Source organism: Bidens hawaiensis, unplaced genomic scaffold, assembly GCF_021521415.1.
Source record: "Bidens hawaiensis isolate Kalapana, Puna unplaced genomic scaffold, B.hawaiensis_p1.1 tig00065885_1, whole genome shotgun sequence".
Taxonomy (NCBI): Eukaryota; Viridiplantae; Streptophyta; class Magnoliopsida; order Asterales; family Asteraceae; genus Bidens; species Bidens hawaiensis.
Genome location: NW_027501725.1, coordinates 14,977 through 37,004, shown reverse-complemented (window position 1 = coordinate 37,004; position 22,028 = coordinate 14,977). Strand labels below are relative to the sequence as shown.

The 22,028-nt window shown below is 34.2% G+C and overlaps 1 protein-coding gene and 1 long non-coding RNA gene across 2 annotated transcripts; both read left to right on the top strand.

The window, feature by feature from the left end:
* Window positions 1-599: 599 nt before the first annotated feature.
* On the top strand, window positions 600-2,232 carry LOC143604578 (HVA22-like protein a). The gene is made up of 5 exons (XM_077081009.1): window positions 600-724; window positions 814-840; window positions 1,037-1,159; window positions 1,587-1,911; window positions 1,981-2,232. Exons 1-5 carry the CDS (start codon window positions 654-656, stop codon window positions 2,056-2,058), a joined length of 624 nt encoding a protein of 207 aa, XP_076937124.1. The 5' UTR covers window positions 600-653; the 3' UTR covers window positions 2,059-2,232.
* Window positions 2,233-6,226: 3,994 nt separating this feature from the next.
* LOC143604579 (uncharacterized) lies at window positions 6,227-20,017 on the top strand. The gene is made up of 3 exons (XR_013148327.1): window positions 6,227-6,283; window positions 17,424-17,454; window positions 19,549-20,017. It is a non-coding gene; the product is annotated as an uncharacterized LOC143604579 (long non-coding RNA).
* Window positions 20,018-22,028: the final 2,011 nt, after the last annotated feature.

Sequence of the window (22,028 nt, the reverse complement as noted above, 5' to 3'; positions counted from 1 at the left end):
GATGATGGTAGACTAGGCGAGTAGGTAACTGATCCTTGAACTGAACGAGTTTTATCTCAACGTACCTCCTTTGGACGAGCGTCCATAGGCTTGGCTTTAGGTGAGGGGTTTTCCCACATTGAAAGACAAGTGTATTCCGATATAATGAATTTAGTCATTAGTCCATTTGGAGGTTTCGTTGGACGTTAAAAAAAATCAAAACCAAAGCTAAATTGTGTGCCGTTTATTTTTAAGGTCATTTGGGGTTTTTCTTTTCTTATGTGGGCTCGTCTAATGGTTGCACGAATAATTTAAATAAATGGTTATTTTGTTGACAGCCCGACCATAAACTAAATTTCGTCGATGAGTTTTGAAAATATATAATATTTTATTTATATACGAGTACTATTTTTGGGTAGTACTGTATTTCATATCCCTATGCTATCTATGACCGACCCTTGATGAACCAGTTGCACGAATAACCAACACCTGTCAACCTCTACTCTCTTCCGCCGACTCGACCTCCTTCACGGTTCACACTAATACAAAAACTGAAACACCATGCCTTTGAACTCTCAAACACTCAACTTCCTTTTCCTTTCCCTTTCCCTTTCCCTTTCCCTTTCTTCTTCATCATTCTCTCTTATAATTAGCAGCTAATTCCCTTAATAAAAATGGGCAAATCTGGAGTTGCAGCTGGAGATTTGTTAGTGCTTTTGGCTCAAAACTTTGATGTGCTTGCTGGGTATTCATTATCACTAACTTTATGATTATATATATATATTTAACTGTTTAAGCTGATCAAATATATATATATGTTACTGAAATTTGCAGGCCTGTAATTAGTTTGGCCTACCCTCTGTAAGTTCACTTGTTCTACTATATATATATACTGTTCTTTTAATCATCTTCTTATAGATTAATACTTTTTTTTTCAATTCTTTTAATTAAAACTCTGACAGACAACCGGTATAACGATTGGCAAAAGGCAAGCATAAACCGGTTTCCCCCGATTTTGTTTACAGTTTTGACCAGATGTTTTGTGTTTTTTCATTAGATACGCATCGATCCGAGCCATCGAAACCAAAAATGTTTCCGACGATCAACAGTGGCTTACGTATTGGGTCTTGTATTCTATGATTACCCTTTTTGAGCTCACCTTTGCCACCCTCATTGAATGGTAACGTTGTCTTTAATTAATGTTTGTGGAACCTTAGATTAGTAGGTGGTTTAGGATTTCGCTAAGTACCTAATCAAAACGCGTATTGTTTCAAGTTCATGTTGATTTTAGACAGTTATAACCACAAGGAACACATGTCAGTTGTCACAATTTTTGGACTTGCTGAGTACTGTGACAATTAAGCTAACTTGGCTATAGAGTTTCTCATCAAACCTAACGTGTTGCTTAGCTTTTTTTCATTGAACTATATATACGGAGTACGCTTGCCATTGATCAAACTTGTTTAGTTCGCCTAGAGGGGTACGTAGCGGACTGTCTAGATCATGTACCACGGTCCCTATAGCATCTGCTAATCTAAAAATTCCCCCTTTCCGGTGGAGATAGTTTGATTTTCAGTTTTAATCTATGTTGACTGTTAACTTTGCAGGATCCCGTTCTGGTCATATGCAAAGCTTATTATAACATGCTGGTTGGTTATACCCCAGTTTAATGGTGCTGCATACGTATATCAGCATTACATCCGACCTTTCTATGTAGGAGACCGGACTATCAACATGTTCTATGTTCCACCGAGTAAAAAAGATATGTTCACTGACCCCACGGTTCCACCGAGTAAAAAAGTTACGTTCACTGACCCCGCACAAGATGATGTCGTTGTTAGTGCTGATAAATACGTTCGAGAAAATGGACCCTATGCTTTTTCAAGCTACGGCTACATGCCTGAAAGCCAACCTCAAGAAATCTTTCATCGTGTATGCAGATAGATCTCTTTGAACATATGAAGTTTCTGTTTTTATTAAGATTTTTACGTGTTTTTGTAGGGTTTCCAGTCGGATATTGATGGCGAAGCGAAGTATAGAGGTAACAGTTTCTTCTCTGAAGATGACTATGGGTATTGATGTTGCGGACATGCAACTTCTTGGGGTATAAGTTGTAATCATGGAACTTTACGTGCTTTCGCTCTGATAACGAGCATGATCCTTTTCTTTTTGTATAATATATTATAGTGTATGTAGATATAGAAATAAAGAAAACTTGTAATAAAAGTATCACATATTATTGTGTTGGGATTATGTTTTTCGGTCATAAGGAGAACTTGTCTTACCTTTTCATCAAGGGGATTCAAGATTCTTCCACACGCATTTGCCTGATGATTCGTGGTTGCAATAAAAACCCGTTTTAGTTTGGGCGGCCGCCTCATTCGGAGGTTAGTTTTGGCGGCCAGCCACCTCATTCAGAGGTGGATGTGGGAAAATGACAGGCGCCCTTCACAAACTTCCTCTGACATGCTCTGACGTTAGAGAGAAGTTCTCTAATAAAATTGGATATAGAGATTTGATGAAATAACCAATACAATCTGTAGGGATTTCTAAACGCAATGTGCTTGTACCTGGATTTTCTAAGTTTAACTAGTTTTTAAAATTTTTTGAGAATTACAAATACACAATACGCACGTAGTTTTGTTCAAATTGGGGCTTATAGTAAATGAATTCGGTTACAGGTATTGTAATTTTGTAATTTCATTCATAGCCCTGTGTTGTATTTTTGAAATTTGAGAATTTTCATGCTTTTGAAATTTAAGAATTTTCTTTCATACGCGCCTTATAGATTAATCATAGCCCAGAGCTGTTGGTCACACTTGAGGTAGAGCTGTAGCAAATAGCGAAATCTAAAAGTCAACACACTAATATTCTTTTGGCATTATAAACTTACTGGTTGTGAAAGTCAAAAATTCATAAAATCGTTTGTATTAGAACAATTTTAGTCATAATACCAATCAACTCTGAACCTACGCTCATCCCTGTCCTCAGCTATGCATCCCATGATTCAAATTTGGATATCTGAATTTGCTATGTCATAAAATTTCAGATGGTTTGACACATGCGGTGAGGTATGCTACATAAGTTATATACGGATAACTCTAAATGAATGTGAGGTATGCTACATAAGTTAGATACGGACTCCAAATGAATGTGCAAGAATCATAAAGGGTATGCTAGGGAAGTTAGACACGTTTCCAAATGTTACACTGTTTATCCTTTAGCCTTAACCCAGTTAACTTTTCTGGTTAAATCTGATCATGTGACTTGCACATGAGGGTAACTTAGTCGTTTTACCCTTTTATTAAAAAAAATTATAATAATTAAAAGAATATACATATAAATATATATGTTTATACATATACATACATAAATGGAAAAAGAATCTCTTTCTTTCTCTTCTTTTTTTCTCCCGTTCATCCACCCCCACCACCTCCTCACCACTAACACCATCCACCATTCAACCTCCGACTGCCATCCAACCTCCGACCGCCATCCACCGGAAGATCCTCCATTACCACCACTTTTGAAGATGAAGCCACCGGAAACGGTGAAACCTTAACTCCTGTCATCCACCTGTAAACCTCCACCATTGTTAAATCAAAGAACAAGATTCACCGTCTTTCTTTATTGATTACATCCATCTGTCTTCGATTAGACCGAAAACAGTGAACGAGCTTCGATTAGGGTTGCGATTTGCCGAAATAAGATGAATAGACTCCGATTAGGTTCTCGATTAGGCCAGAAGGCGGGAAATGAGCTTCGATTAGGGTTCTGATTAACCGGAATTCGATTAATAGACTTCGATTAAACGACGATTGCGTTCCACTGTCCAAATTAAAGTGACGAGAGAGAGGGTTGCGGACCTGCGGTGGTGGTGGTGGCGGCGACGGGGAAAGAGATGGGGAGAGAAAAATGGTGTGTAAGGCAGCTGTAGTGGTGGGCTCCAGTGGCAGTGTTGGTGGCTTGTCTGAGAAGACGTGGTAGCCCGCCGGAGATGAAGCTATGGTGGCTCTGGATGAACTCAAACTGGAGAGAGGGGAGTGGAATAGGTTAAATAATATATGTATAAATATATTCTTTCAATTATTATAATATCTTTTTTTAATAAAAGGGTAAAATAACTAAGTTGCCCTCATGTGCAAGTCACATGATCAGATTTAACCAGAAAAATTAACTGGGTTAGGGCTAAAGGACAAACGGTGTAACATTTGGAAACGTAAAGTACAAATTATGTTACTTTTATAGATAAAGGACAACCACTGAAATTTGGTGTAAACATAAAGGACAATTTCTGTAATTCTGTCTAAAAAATACCTAAAAACGCTTTTCTAAATGGTGGGAATACCATAATAGAACTGACGACAAATCTTTCTGACACTCTTCCGTTTTTTAACCTATCACATTTTGACGCGTATACAATTAAACGGCCGGGCTCGACCGTTTTTAAAAAATCCGACCGTTTAGTTTTAGCGCCGACCATTTATTAAACAGTATGTTCGATGGTTTAATAAGATGTCGTCCAACGGATCTATTCCACCATGCCTTCATATCTACTCCGCAAGGCAACAAATCTATTCCTGCGGTCTTCATATCTACTCCGTCGACCAATATATCTATTCTGGCGGCCTTCACATCTATTCCGGCGGCCTTCACATCTATTCCGCCGGGCCTTCTTTCTATTCCACCAAGTACTTGCATGTAATGCTATTGCTTCTTTATCTCCAATGTGTCATGGTAGATTGTTGTAAGGATTCAGACAAAGCAAGCGACTCATGAATCTTTTAAAAGTAGATGTTTTAAATAGAAAATTTATTAAAATTGATGTATAATGTTTGATGTATGGTTGTTGTTATTTTGTATGTAATATTATTCAAGTTTATTTTCATGTTAGAAAAAAAAATGGTCTATTGTATTTTTCTATCTTCAATTATATAATTTTTGAATCATGTCAAGTTATGTTTAAAAAAATAAAATCAAAGAATATTATAATTTTAATATAATAAAATTAATAATAAACACAATTAAAATTTCTCAAATTAAATTTTTTATTGTTGGCCCCAAAACAAAATTCTATAATTAAAATTTAAAATACCTTAATAAAAATATCAATGAAGGTAAAATTTATAACTAAAATTTCAACACCCAATTAATTATATTTTTAACAACTTTTTTATATTTATATGAAGACTCGACAGACTAGAAGTGAAGGCCGTCAGAATAGATACGTTGGTAGACTAGAATAGGTGGGAAGGTCGCCAGAATAGATATGTTAGTCGACGGAGTAGATATGAAGGGTGCTAGAATAGATCTGTTGGTCGAATGAGTAGATCTGAAGGCTCGATGAAATAGATTCGTTGGCCGACCATTTATATACCGTCGGACCGAGTGTTTAATAAAAGGTCAGGTCTGACCGTTTAAGTGTATACGTGTTAAGAAATAGTTGGTTTAAAAATATAAGAGTGTCAGAAAGATCTATCGAGTGTCAGCTCTATTGTGATGAATCTTACCGTTTAAAAAAAAAGACACCCTGCTTCAATATTCATACACCCTCTATACAACTCGTATAGCTTATACGAGTCGTATAGGTATCCGTACACTGACAATAACAACCTTTTTGAAAAAGGTTTTTGACCAAATTATTATACGAGTCGTATGGCTTATACGAGACATTGTTGGTATCCATACGAGTAGTATAGCCTATACTACTCGTATAATCCTCATACACCCTCTTTACGACTAGTATAGCCTATACAAGTCGTTTTGGATCACCACACACTCTCCTCAGACCGTACATACCAGCTTTTCAGATGTGTACGCAGCTTTTTAAGACTTATACAAGTAGTATAGTCTGTACGACTTGTTAGTTCAATGTACCATGTCTAAGAAGACCCGTGAATGACCAGTTTTATACGAGTAGTATAGTTTATACGACTCGTACAGGCAGGGTAATTATTTGACACGATATAATATTCGGTAAATGATTTGACGCGAAACAAGATTCCACCGTTAATTATATGACACGACATAATATTCTAACCAATCAAATATATATAGAGCTTATATAGTTTCACTGCATATTAATCTAACATATCAAAAAAATTTAATAATAAAAAAACGAGTTAGATATGTCATTTTCTGATGATGATAATCAAGACGATTGTGTTGGTGAAACTTCCAACAATGTCTCACCATTTCAACCAACGAGGTATAAAATAATTTTATAAGGTATGTTTCTATGATTTTATATTTGATGATAATGTTTTTAACAGAATGTTAAATTTGTTTTCAGTTGTTTTCGTCTGTCGACGAACTTATGGACTGGGCGAAAATGATAGGTCGTGAAGTTGGTGTTGTAGTAGTAACCCTACGGTCGAAGACAAACGATGGTGGAGAAGTCGTTAAAGTTTGGCTAAGGTGTGATCATGGCGGGTCATACAATTGTACAGCGACAGTTAGGCGTTCTGGTACAATTAAAACCGGTTGCAATTTTTGTGACATTCGTCAAATTTGAGTCTCGTTTTATATTCATTTTTGTAATCATTTTGTAACATGTCGATTTCTTTCATGTTTATTTTAAATAAGTTATACTTCGTAGTTGTGGTTAAATTTGTAAACCCGAACCGGCATTTTATCAAATTATTGATGTTATAACTCTAGCGTGTGTGGGATTTGTTAAACACGGATATTTATAATTTATAGCTCGGTTAAGTAAACGTTAGGGGCTAAAATGGATTTCTTTAAAGTTATACTAGTTTTAAAATCATTATAAACTAAATACCAAACTTGAGGGACCATTTGTGAAAATATGTTATGCATATATAAAAGCAAAAACCCTAAACCTAACATTAACATCACAAACAAACTACCAGCCGCAACCCACCTTTGTAGCCATTTTTCCAGAGGGCCTCCATCTCCGGCGAGCCCGAGCCTCCGGCCACCCGTTTTCCCGTCTCCGGCGACCTCTGGTGACACACACCACCACTGGCAACCCGACCTCCAACCCCACCTCCACTTCTGGAGCCGTTTTTCTCTCTCTCTGGTCGCTTATCGTTTTTCCGGTGACCGGAAAACAAGCCACCGGTGTACCGCCTCCATCTCTCTACTCTACGGCTCTCTCTCCCTCCCTGTTCCGGCAGCCCGTAGCCTTTCCCCTCGGTTTTCGTTTTTCCGGCGACCTGAATTCCGGCTGCCGTGGCCTCAAAACAGTGCTTCACCCCTCTCTCTCTAACTCACCTCTTCGGCTCTCCCTCTCTCCTCGCCGTTCTCTCTCTATCTCCCTATCTCTCGCTTTGCCTCTCTCTCTCTCTCTTTTCTCTCTCTACTTCTGTTTTCCGGCGCGCCTCCGACGGCCGGAAATCAACTCCGGCAACCCATGTATATTATCTAATTTATATTATTATTAGTATTATGATTATTATTATTATTAACAAGATTATTAATATTATTATTAACAAAATAATTATTATTATTATCATTATTATTACTAACAAGATTATTATTATTATTATTAACAAAATAATTATTATTATTATCATTAACAAGATAATTATTATTATCATTATTATCATTAACAAGATTAATATTATTATTATTGTTATTATTACCATTGTTATTATTATCTTTTAACAAAACAATTATTAATATCATTATTTTCATAATAATATATTATTATTATGATTATTATTATCTTTATTGTTATGATTATTAAAGAATATTATTACAATCTAGTATTGTTAATATTATCTACTTGTTTTGTTAAACCGAAACCCATGTCGAACTTAGTTACCATTTAACGTCATCGTCACTCGAGTTATATCTTTTATCACTAATACTACTATTATTAAAATGTTATAAGTATAAGTTATTATTAATATAGCACATATAATTATTATTATTATATTTATTATTATTATCATTAAGACTTATAAACCTATTAATAACGTTTTCAAGAATAAAATAATAATTATTATGATTATTATTACTACTACTATTATTAAGTTTAACAACAAATTCTCGATGAGTAGTATATTATATATATATATATATATATATATATAACATGTTCTAAAGTTATTATTATCATAACTGTCCTTATTATTAATAATATTATTTTATTTTAAATTAACAATTAATTACGAGTCCCTAATCATTAACAAATAATCGATAACCCGATTAACAACCGAACATTCTCAATCAATGTTTCCAATATAGTTTCATTATGGTTTCAAGTTCTTTAATATATATTATATTATTTATTTTAGCTAAGGTGTTTATCGTTTCAAGTCGAATATGTTCGTTTACCATTCGAGCTTCATTAAATTATCTATTTATTTCTCGGTTCATCAATCGAGGTGAGTACTTTCATACCCCTTTTTCCATCTTTCGTTTTGGGGTGACATTTCATACCTATCAAACTAAATGCTTTATTTACTTGAATCTTAAACCCACAAATGTGATTGTATACTTTACTTAAATAATTGCTCGATTTGGTGTTCTATGCTTACGTGTTTATCGCTTTTGGATGGTGGAACTATAAATCCTAGACCATTTGGCAACCCTCATGGCAAGGTGTCGTTAACGTAATGCAATTAACGATAACTATAAAATCCTAGACTACTTGACAACCCCTTGTAGCTAGGTGGTGCTAATGTGTTTAGCAATTGTCAATAAAATTCTAGACTATTTGGCTTCCCCTTATAGCTAGGTGTCGCTAACTTGTTTAGCGATAACTATTTTATCCAAGTTTATAGCTTTTATTTATTGTTTTGTATACAAGTTTTGTGGCTTTTTATTACTATATATTTATATGTTCAATCTTATGAATTGTTCACCAACCTTTGTGTTAACAAACTTTATTTTATGACATGTTACAGGTTTGACTTTTGTTGACTCGAGGGTTTGACGAAAAACGTTACCAAAACCATTAGGGTATTAGTAAAACGAACAATATAAATGTTACTTGTATTCAACTTGTTTGTGTGGACGAGATGTGTTGTTTATTGATTCGTTAAAATAAAATGAGTTGAATAAATATTGTCACTTTAAATAGTGTCTTGTGTATTTGTCCAATCACGTTGCACCCCAGCATGTTCCGCCGCCTTTGGTCGGGGTGTGACAGATTGGTATCAAAGCCACAAGACTATAAGATAGGTGGTTAGACGTGACGACCTAGTATAGTCTTTACTTTAGGGTCCTTATACGTGTTTACCCTACTTGATTGTTCAATGCACTTGTTTATTTATATACTTATTTATTTTATCAAATCATAAATATACACATACATACATATATACACTTTCATAGTACTCCAAGGTATCCTTACCTTAAAACGCAAAAACATTAGTTTTTATTGTGTTTTATGGATCACGAGCTTAACTTGGATCCCGTTGTTTCAAATCTCCTTAAAAATTGTCTCATATGAGATGACCACTTTAAGTAGTCGAATGCGAGCGTTCCGCTCGCCATCCTAATTTTCGGTGTTAAAACAATAGAACTACGGTGATTTCGTGGACTAGTGTTTTGACATGATGTTGTATCCCGATTTATTATTTTTGTTACAATCGTTATTTGAGTCGAAGACATGAAAAAGACGCGTTGGTACGTGCACATGTTTAGACTCCAACATGTATTTTTGTATTAAAGGTTTTTAGTGTGGGAATATCAAGTCATGGTGGTTCATGCACGATTTCTCCGCCTGTAAATCTTAAAACATTATTATTACATTTCGATAAATTTAAACCATTTTTCCTTTATTTTGTAATAAATTCTTATCACAAGTCTTCATTTATAAGTGTTATATTTATTTTATTTTTATTTGTTAATAATTCTTGTATATCTCGATTTTATATGTAAAGTTTTACATCAATTTTCCCATTTTGATTTCACAATGATTTTTATTACAAATTTCGTTCATTATGATCTCTTTGATATAAGTTAAAAATATATGTATATATATAGCTAGTTCGATCTATTATATTCATAATGATTTTTAATATGTCATTTATTTTCATTAAGTCTATTTACAAACAAAATTTTTATTATATAAATTTCACCATATTAAGAAGGTTTTATGATAAATTTCACCTCAACTTTTCAAGTAAATTTCATATCGTAAAAACTTTAAATTGTCTTTAAAGCCCTTGTACAAAATTTTATTAAATTTTATTTTTATAACTATTCCGTTTATTTTGGACGATCACTTCAAAATTTTAACTATTTAAACTTCTCACGACATTTTTTTATCATACTACATTATATATAATACACATGGTATAAAAAGAAAATGTCGCTACCCAAATTTATTTCCATGACAACTTTCATCATGCAATCTTTGGTTCATTATAAATTTTCGCAAATAAAAGAATTTACATCATACGATTTTCCGCGTTATAAAATTCTTATGATAGTTTTGCCATGATCTTTCAAGAAAGTCACAAACTTATAACTTGTAATCTTCTTGAAACTCTCATGCAAAACTTCATACAAATTTTACTTCAAAGACCAAAAATCGTTTACTTGTGAATTCTCGATTTACAATGCCGGTCATTTAACTTACAATAGTATTTTCGTTACACGATATTAATTAATGAACTTGATAAAAAAAATTTCATTTCGCAACTTTGGATTCCCAAAAACGACATTCATCATTTAATACTGAGACCTCATAACTAAATTTTGACATTCAATTTACGTATTTTAAATTTCCTCATAAGCAAAAAAAAATAATATTTATTTTAATCTTTATATAAAAAAAATTTGTGTGATTCACACGCTCGGATCTCAAAAATTCTGTTTGTATAATATATATATTCATATATATATTAACTTGTAATTTTTATTATCAAAATTTTCGTGGATGCTTCAAACATTATTTATAAATTATGATATTTTCAATTTAATACATATTATTAGTAAAAACAAAAAAAAACTCCCTATACGCAACCACGAGCTTCCAAACACCCGTATCTCAACTCATACTACCATCCTAAATCAAACCATCCTTACATTTCAAAAGTTTCCCGCGCACCCAACGTTATACCTTCACCTACTCAAACCCCATACAAAATCCAAGATGTACAACATTAACCCAACCAAAAACTTTAGATACCGACACCTTTATGCCACGAACACCTATCAAACTCACTATCCAAATACTTCAAAGAAACCGAAAAACACACCCACAAAATACCTTGAACATAAAATAACCAAAGCTTACCCAACTATGACTCAAATCCTTCGACCCATGCTATGTCAATTCACCAAACCATATCGCCACACCGTTCACATCAAACCATAGAGTTTGATATCAAAATAGAAACCCAAACACTCCTTACTAAATACATGTATAAACCGAATCTAAACCCAAACTAGTCAAGGTCGACTTACCCAACCTATCAACTTACCCGAACTCAAATAAGCAAGCATCATCCTAATAGCCCAACCACTACTCACACAAATCATCCAAGCTTAACCCACTCAAAAGACCTAAACTCAACAAACCCCATCGATTCAACTCAAGAAAAACTCAACTACCCAAGCCGACCTAAACACTCTCACTTACTACTAAAATTTCCAACTCATTCACCGTACGAAGCCTAAGACCCCTCCATACACACACGAGCTTCATTTTTCCCTAATTTTTTTATGTATATATATATATATACATACAACTAATGTATTTATAACAACCTCATGTATTCAAATAATCGTTTTTAAATTATAAACTTTTACAAAAAGGGGATGATATACATATTATTATACACACATTTTATAAACCATCTTTGAAAAAAAATAAAAAAATAAAAAAAATCTAAGATGGTCATGACAACAAAATTTTATTATGAGGATTTGTATTCAAAGATTATTAAACGATTATATGTATGATTTCAAGATTTAAAATATTGTCACCTAAGGTGATAAATCTCTTAATAACTTTATAAATACGAGGTTTCATTTTGAATGTTGAATGCGGAATTTATTTAATAACAAATTTCAACTTTCATTATCTTGCATAAACTCAATGACTTTGGCTTTACGAAACTTTTTGGGACGCATGTATAAATACTTTATGCTTCATATTATAACCTAAATTTTGTTCAATAACGATTCACGCGACTACTACCTCTTATTATCGCAAACATCATCACCTTATATAATTTATTTTCATCATAATAACTTTATGTATATAAACTCCTTTAAAAATTTGGGTTACAAGATTTACATTCAATAATGATGTAAATATTTTCCCTAGCAATACGTTATCACGATCCTTTGTTATTATGTACATTTCTTAAAAACAATAAATCAGCCTTACTTAAGACCTTATTTCAAATTTTATTCTATTATACATTACGCGATTTACATATTTCGACATTAAATTCGAGTCTCACAATTATTGCGAATTTATTTTCATTTGATGAGATGTTTCGATGACAATGTTATGCACATGAGATTTCATTTTTTTGTGTATTGATTTTCGTGACCGAATGCAAACTATTCAATAACAATTTGTGTAATACTTTCAAAACCTTAACTTCGCCAAAATCTCGTTTATCTTTTAAACGATATTATCATGACAATTTATTTATATTTAAGCATTTATGTAAACACGATTTTATACACCATTCTATATCATTTTATCTAGTCTATTAACGGCCTATGTGTGGCTGTCTACAAGTTTTGGCGCTATTAGAAACCGTTATTATAATGACGATTATATAAATGGTTTCACAATAGTGGCCGTATTCACGTTTTTATCACATTTCATCAATTGTTTTGGTTGTTAACTAAATGCTATTTTACTTATATTGATGCACGTATGCGTCACCCCAAAGAAACTCACCTCATCCTCGTGATTTCACGAAATCGTATTCTCAATTACTTATAACCTCAAGTTTGCACGCCTATGAAACTCATTGTACGACATTATTGTTAATTGTAACGTTGTTTACGCCGACCTTATGTACTCACTTTTGGGTTTCTCATTTACACCTATCGGATTCTCGTTTCCTTTATTGGATTTCTCGTTTCCATCTATCAGAGTCCTCATTATTAAAATTTAACAGATTTATGCACGTTTTAAATGTTTAAGATTCCGAAAAAAATAATAAATTATAATTAAAATAATAATAATAATAATAATAATAATAAATTGTCTTTTTAAAGCACACAATGGGGCGAACCATGTGGACCATACGACGATCTAAATAATTATGGGTGCACACTTAATTATCGAAATCCCCGTATGGAAACCATAGTAAGTACACTTGTGTGCGATAACTCAGACCCGAGGATGATGGCAGAAAAACGATGGAAATGCGAATCGTGATAAAGGCACGGTGGATACGCCGCTGGTACATCCTATATATAAGTGTTTTTATCATATTTCTCATTTGTAGCGTTTTTCGAGTCATGCAAGGATTAGACGTTATTCTTTGCTTAATTTTTGTTTATGCAATTATCTTCCTAAAGACAATATTTGTTAATAATTGATTTTTCTTTAAGTTTATTTTAATTTCGGAACGAAATTTCTAAAAGGTTGGAAATATTGTGATATTCGTCAAATTTGAGTCTCGTTTTATATTCATTTTTGTAATCATTTTGCAACATGTCGATTTCTTTCGCGTTTATTTTAAGTAAGTTATACTTCGTAGTTGTGGTTAAGTTTGTAAACCCAAACCGGCATTTTATCAAATTATTGATGTTATAACTCTAGCGTGTGTGGGATTTGTTAAACACGGTTATTTATAATTTATAACTCGGTTAAGTAAACGTTAGGGACTAAAATGGATTTCTATAAAGTTATACTAGTTTTAAAATCATTATAAACTAAATACCAAACTTGAGGGAGCATTTGTGAAAATATGTTATGCTTATATAAAAGCAAAAACTCTAAACCTAACATTAACATCACAAACAAACTACCAGCCGCCACCCACCTTTGTAGCCGTTTTTCCAGCGGGCCTCCATCTCCGGCGAGCCCGAGCCTCCGGCCACCCGTTTTTCCGTCTCCGGCGACCTCCGGTGACACACACCACCACCGGCAACCCGACCTCCAACCCCACCTCCACTTCTGGCGCCGTTTTTCTCTCTTTTCGGCCGCCTATCGTTTTTCCGGTGACCGGAAAACCGGCCATCGGTGTACCGCCTCCATCTCTCTACTCTACAGCTCTTTTTCCCTCCCTGTTCCGGTAACCCGTAGCCTTTCCCCTCGGTTTTCGTTTTTAACCGTGCTTCACCCCTCTCTCTCTAACTCACCCTCTTCGGCTCTCTCTCTCTCCTCGTCGTTCTCTCTCTATCTCCCTATCTCTCTCGCTGCCCCTCTCTCTCTCTCTCTCTCTCTCAGGGTAAGTCTCTCTCTCTCTCTTTTCTCTCTCTACTTCTGTTTTCCGGCGCGCCTCTGACGACCGGAAATCAACTCCGGCAACCCATGTATATTATCTAATTTATATTATTATTAGTATTATGATTATTATTATTATTAACAAGATTATTATTATTATTAACAAAATAATAATTATTATTATTATTATTATCATTATTATTACTAACAAGATAATTATTATTATTATCATTATTATTATTAACAAGATTAATATTATTATTATTGTTATTATTACCATTGTTATTATTATCTTTTAACAAAACAATTATTAATATCATTATTTTCATAATAATAGATCATTATTATGATTATTATTATTATCTTTATTGTTATGATTATTAAGGAATATTATTACAATCTAGTATTTTTAATATTATCTATTGTTTTGTTAAACCGAAACCCATGTCGGACTTAGTTACCATTTAACGTCATCGTCACTCGAGTTATATCTTTTATCACTAATACTACTATTATTTAAATGTTATAAGTATTAGTTATTATTAATATAGCACATATAATTATTATAATAATAATTATTATTATCATTAAGACTTATAAACCTATTAATAGCGTTTTCAAAAATAAAGTAATAATTATTATGATTATTATTACTACTACTATTATTAAGTTTAACAACAAATTCTCGATGAGTAGTATATTATATATATATATATATATATATATATATATATATAACATGTTCTAAAGTTATTATTATCATAACTATCCTTATTATTAATAATTTTTTTTTATTTTAAATTACCAATTAAGTATGAGTCCCTAATCATTAACAAATAACCGGTAACCTGATTAACAACCTAACCTTCTCATTCAATGTTTCCAATATAGTTTCATTATGGTTTCAAGTTCGTTAATATATATTACATTATTTATTTTAGCTAAGGTGTTTATCGTTTCAAGTCGGATATGTTCGTTTACCATTCGAGCTTCATTTATTTATCTATTTATTTCTCGGTTTATCAATCGAGGTGAGTACTTTCATACCCCTTTTTCCATCTTTCGTTTTGGGGTGACATTTCATACCTATCAAACTAAATACTTTATTTACTTGAATCTTAAACCCATAAATGTGATTGTATACTTTACTTAAATAATTGCTCGATTTGGTGTTCTATGCTTACATGCTTATATGCTTACGTGTTTATCGCTTTTGGATGGTGGAACTATAAATCCTAGACCATTTGGCAACCCCTCATGGCAAGGTATCGTTAACGTAATGCAATTAACGATAACTATAAAATCCTGGACTACTTGGCAACCCCTTGTAGCTAGGTGGTGCTAATGTGTTTAGCAATTGTCAATAAAATTCTAGACTATTTGGCATCCCCTTATAGTTAGGTGTCGATAACTTGTTTAGCGATAACTATTTTATCCAAGTTTATAGCTTTTATTTATTGTTTTGTATACAAGTTTTGTTGCTTTTTATTACTATATATTTATATGTTCAATCTTATGAATTGCTCACCAACATTTGTGTTGACAAAATTTATTTTATGAAATGTTACATGTTTGACTTTTGTTAACTCGAGGGTTTGACGAAAAACATTACCGAGACCATTAGGGTATTAGTAAAACGAACAATATAAATGTTACTTGTATTCAACTTGTTTGTGTGGACGAGATGTGTTGTTTATTGATTCGTTGAAATAAAATGAGTTGAATAAATATTGTCACTTTAAATAGTGTCTTGTGTATTTGTCCAATCACGTAGCACCCCGGCATGTTCAGCCGCCTTTGGTCGGGGTGTGACAATTTTAGCTTAATTGGCAACTATTGCGACAATACAATGGTTGGAGGTTGTGGGTGGTTGATGATACACACAACCATGAACTCCTTCAACTTTTCGAGGGTCACGCGTACGCAGGAAGACTTACTCCTGTTCAAAAGGTTATGGTACATGATATGTATCGAAACCGAGCGCCACCATATGACATTCTATGTAATTTAAAGTCTAAGGATGAAAGAAATGTGACATGCATCAAAACCGTGTACAATGAAGGGCAAACGATCCGTAAAGAGGACCGCCGAGGAAGAAGCCCGATGGAGGTTCTTTTTAATTTGTTGCAAGACACGACTTATATACACAACCATCGCACAAATCCTTCCGCAAATGCTCTGGAGGACTTATTCTTCGTTCATCCAACGTCGTATATGATATATCGTGCATTCCCGCATGTGTTGGTGATAGACACAACATACAATACAAACGTATACAAGATGCCGTTTGTACAAATCGTTGGTGTAACTTCAACTAGCAAGACCTTTCATATAGCAATAGCAGCTATATCTAATGAAAAGGAGGATAATTTCACGTGGGTGCTAACGATGCTGAAGACGACGTTAGACAACTACATGATGCCACGTGTGATATTAACAGATTGTGATCTTGCCCTGATGAATGCCTGCGAGACTGTCTTCCCGAATGCTGCCAAACTACTATGTAGATGGCACATCAATGAGAACGTAAAAAAGCATTGTAGGCAAAGCTTCGCTACCGATGAAGAATACGAACAGTTTCTTGGTCGATGGAACTGGTTGGTTAAGTCTAGCACTCTCTCTGAATACGAGTCAAGATACAAGCGACTTTATGATACCTTGATTGCCAGCCACAAAAGTAATTTATCTAGTTCTCATATTAAGTGTTTATTCTAACTTGATTCAAGAGTTGTTTATTCTTTGTCATATTTATTGATTTTTTTTTTCAGGAGTACTTGATTATGTTAGCACCAACTGGCTTGATAAGTATAAAGAAAAATTTGTGTCTGTGTGGATAGAACAAAATCTAAATTTTGGTAATACCACAACGAATCGAGTTGAGAGCGCACACTCTCTTCTAAAAAAACACATGGTGACCCGAAACTCTACGCTTGATAAACTTGTGGGTATTATCGATCAAATCATGGTGAGCCAGCTAACAGCCATAAAAGCAACCTTTAAAGAGAGTCATAAGAAGAAAATGAATCACCACAACATACCACTTTTCAACGAGTTACGCCGTCATGTTTCATGTAAAGCTCTAGATATATTATGGGACGAGCTTAATCGGGTCAACAAGTTGATGGATTCTGGTAGAGCGTGCGGGTGTCATGTTCGCACAAGTTGTGGTATGCCATGTGCATGTATGATTTCAAAGTATTTGACTTCAGATATTCCTTTGGATTCGATAGATATATATTGGAGGAAGTTGGATTTCGATACGTTATTTGTTGACGAGGATGAAAGTCTTGACTCTAAAGCTAACGAGCTGGTAGAAGAATTTGCACAACAATTTAAAAATGAGTCAAAGGGCGAAAAAAAGTATGTTGTCAAAGTTTCTTTCACTAGTAATGCCAGGATCAACCAGTCAACAACTAGAAGTCCAGAAACATAACCGTGGGCGTCCACCGACAAAGTCTAAGGAAAATAGCAAACACGAGCCCCCCCTCAAACGCGGTAATTCTACATCATTAAAACTGCTAGTTTACCACAATAACAAAAGACGTTGTTGGGGTGAGGAGTAAGCCGACTCATCGACGAGGAAGACGACATAGTGATATAGTACCAATATAGGTATGAGTTTGGGGTGGTTGGTTGTGGTTTTTAATTAGTGAAGATATGAGTTTTATAGATGAGAGATTGGGGTTTATTAGTCTATAACTTAAAAAAAAATAAGAATTAAAAAAGGATTTTATAAATAAATAACAATTATTTTTTTTTCACCACATTCATATCCGTATGTACTTGACTTGTTTTTTTCAAAAAGTTAATTGTTTTTCTTAAATTAAAAAAAAAAAGACATTCACAAACTAATTAATTTCTTCTCACTGTTCAAAAAAAAAAATTAATTGCTTTCATCACTTATAATTTCTTCAGCACCAGCCATCTCAGTCTTCGGGACAGCAGCACCATCCAGCTGGGCACCCACCTCCACTAGCATAGGGTTTTCATTGGGCAACTTGTTTGTTTATATGGACTTGTTTTTGTGTTCTCGGTTATGTTTTTATGGTTGTGATGTACTTGATTATGGATGTTCGTAGGGTGAACTCTTATTTTGTATTTATGTGGTATGCTATGTTATGTGGTATTGTTACTTCTATTACTATGTGATTTGTATGTATAATTATAGATTTAAAATAATATAGTTAAACATGAATTGAAGATTAATATTACAAGTAACAAAGTCAAGTGACACAACTTACAACTAATTTTGGATAACATAAAATAAATAGAGGTACAATATGATGCCAATACAACAAACTCTAAACAAGGTCGGGTTCCACGCGCCACTTATATAATTCATGAGCCATCTGACGTCGGTAGTTAACACATACCTCATCAACGTCATTTTCAATCACTAAGGGCTTTTTTTTAACCAACATTTCCATCATCATACAAACCAAAATCCCTGAATTAGAAGTGTTACCCTTGTCTTGAGGCACGTTAACTTCACTTAAACCCATAACCATTTCTTTTTTCTCGTATAAATTATTCGAGTTTCTCCAGTAGCGTATACGATCAAGAAACCATGGTAAAAACAATGATAACATATCCATTTTAGCGCTTTGAAGTTTTTCATTTCTCCATCTTTTATCTGTCCAGTATTGGGTAATTTCCATCGTTCGCATATCTATATGGACGAGTAACCAATCACCACCAGAATGAAACGAAAACGGAATATACACTTGGTCAACCTCCCAAAATCGTGGATATGGGTCTTTTGTTCTGGCTAGCTCTATGGCAACTATGGAGTCTTCGTTTTTCATTTCGTCATAAAAACACGGGGGCAACACCGTCCAACGGAGTCTTAAATCTGGATTAGTTCTTAATTTTGCGTATCGAACAATCATCAATTTGTCCACGCTTCGATGTGCTACAATCATATTTATCAAAAATATTAGTTAGTCATTTAATGAAACATACATATAAAAGTATATACAACTTTATATAAAAGTATATAAAACTTTAGAATTTTACTGTTTCTGAAAGGGAACCATTGGACTCGTACCCTAACAAAGTACGCCAGAAACTTCGATTGAGTTTTTTCATGGGTAAAAACTTTGTATAGCAAAATGGGGCGTCTCCGTTAATATAAAACTCAACTACATCTCTTGACCAACTTTTTGTCGTTGGATTCAAAACTGCAAAATTATTTTTTTCGTGGGGGTTTTCGGGAACATATGAAGAAGATGCCGAAGTAATTGTACGAGGCCTCGTTAAACGTCTCCAAACATCATCAGTCCATCTTGCCGATTTGGAAACTGGTTGTGAGGAAAAAAATTCTTCATTTTCTTCTTTGTCTCTGCGGTGCGCCATTTGGAAGAAAATTAAGAGTTTGAAAGATGGAGTAAATATGAAGTATGTATTTATAGTTGAAAGTGAGTCATGTATCGTTTGAAACAAGATATATTTATCTCGTATAAATTAATATTACTCATCTACAAATTTATGTCTTATAATTCGTGTAACTCGTATGGGACATGGTCGTATAGGCTATCTCAAAAAACGTGTCATGGCAGAAAGCATTTTGTTGTCATGTCATATGAAAATTCAAATAATCTGGTATGGCCCATACTACTCGTATGGGGGGTTACTCGTATAGACATCTCGTATTATATGGTCAAAGAGTTCTGACAAAAAGCTGACATCTATACTTCTCGTATAAGCTATATAAGTAATATAGGTGGGGCATGGTGTCTAAATAGCAACAACGGATTATGGAACAATTAATCTAAGGTTTCCGGATTATTCGGAATTTCTGTTGTACTCTTTTTCTTATATAAACGAGCTGATAATATCATTAGAACACACACTTTCACTACTTAGCTACTAGCATACACTGTAACACATAGTTTACGATCACTGATCAGCTCCACCACTTGTAACCACCATTTTACTATTAATAAAAGTGACGGTGATAGTTTTCACCGTCCGGGGTTTTTTTGCCGGGGATTATCATAATCAAGGGCTTTTTCCCTCGTAATCAAATCGCGGTGTTGATTCGTTTTACCATCAAACACTCTACCTCACGTACTAATTTGATCAAAAGTCACTTTGTTAATTTTTGACCGAAACAAGAGTGCCAGAAAGATATGTCGGGTGTCAGCTCTATCGTGATGAATCTTACCGTTTAGAAAAAAAGGTCATACCGGATATTTTTTTAATTTGAAGGCTAGTTTTGGTTAAATGAAACATTTTGTCATTTACTTATTTTCCCACTAACTAAATGCGTTGCAAGTCAATGCGTTTCAGCGACCAACTTGTTCTGAACCTCTGGTCGAAACCATTACACATTTACACCAATCAACCATTTTCTTTTCGTTTTCATTCTTTTAATAAAATAAAACCAAAGGCCACCTAACCAAAATTAACTAACATAAAGTCATCTTCGACCTTCATTCATTCTTCTACGACACGACACGACACTCATGGAAGAAGAAGAAGAAGAATCCATCAATCTCGTCAACGGAGAATCAACCGCCGTTCCGTCACCTAAACGCCGCAGAACATCACTCTCTCACTCTTCGCCATCATCATCGCCTCCATAATCTCAGCCGCCGAAGTTCATATTCCGCGCAAACAACCGTCGTTCAAAGCCGCGGACTCAATCAAAGCCGTGTGTGCCGTCACACAGAATCCGGAATCATGCATCACCGACATCTCCGCCGTTGATTCCGGTCACATCATCGATCCGGAAATGATATTCACTCTCACGCTTCAACTCTCCGTGAGAGAACTCATGAACGTATCCTCGTTGCCTAAAACCCTAATTTCGAGTTCCACGGATTTACGAAACGATTCCGGGTTGCGAGACTGTGTGAGTCTGTTCGATGACGCGGTGAGTCAACTCGGTCGGTCGGTTGAGTCGATGCGCGTGCGGACCGGTGACCGGAAGACGGTGGTGATGACGGAGGAGGAGATGGCGGATTTGATGACGTGGATTAGTGCGGCGATGACGGACTGGAGACGTGTGTGGATGGGTTAGAGGAGATGGGATCGACGGCTGTGGATGAAGTGAAGATGAGGGTGCAGAGATCGAATGAGTACCTGAGTAACAGCTTAGCGATACTTGGAAATATGGAAGCGATACTTGACCAGTTTGGGCTTCATTTATATTAAGATTCACGATATTGCCATTGGATGTCATTTTCTGTTATGTGTTTGTAAATAATTTATTTAGGAGTATTTACTATATGTGAAACAGGTGGCTATGAAAGTTAAAAGGTAAAATAAAAGGAAACGTTTGTATTTGGAGAAGTGTTTCAAAATCAATTCATTATTATCGAATCAAATGACTAAACCAGCAAATCCTTTTGGTTTACATCACCAATATAAATATTTTTAAATTTTAGACGAATATGAGTGAAGTTATACTATATATTCTAACAAGTTTGAAGGAAGATCATTGGAAGTTGGTGCTAAATTGTCAATGCTATCATTGTCGGTTATGCCAAAAATGATACCATTGTCGCTACCAAGTTCCAAGGGTATTACAGGAAAATGATATTTAAATTAGCTCCTCGATATCCTATTGCAGGCCTCAATCAGTCAATCTCCTCTTCAAATTATTGATCTCCTCTTTAAATCCCAATAAAAAAGCATTCAATGAATTCCAAATCATTAAACAAGTTCACAAAACATCTTACATATTTTTTTTCTTAAATGA

Bases quoted from the DNA above. Each gene is read 5' to 3' on its own strand.
- LOC143604578 (XM_077081009.1), top strand. From the start codon at position 654: ATGGGCAAATCTGGAGTTGCAGCTGGAGATTTGTTAGTGCTTTTGGCT. The intron at 725-813 runs GTATTCATTATC...TGAAATTTGCAG, and splicing joins AACTTTGATGTGCTTGCTGG to GCCTGTAATTAGTTTGGCCT. The intron at 1,160-1,586 runs GTAACGTTGTCT...TTAACTTTGCAG, and splicing joins TTTGCCACCCTCATTGAATG to GATCCCGTTCTGGTCATATG.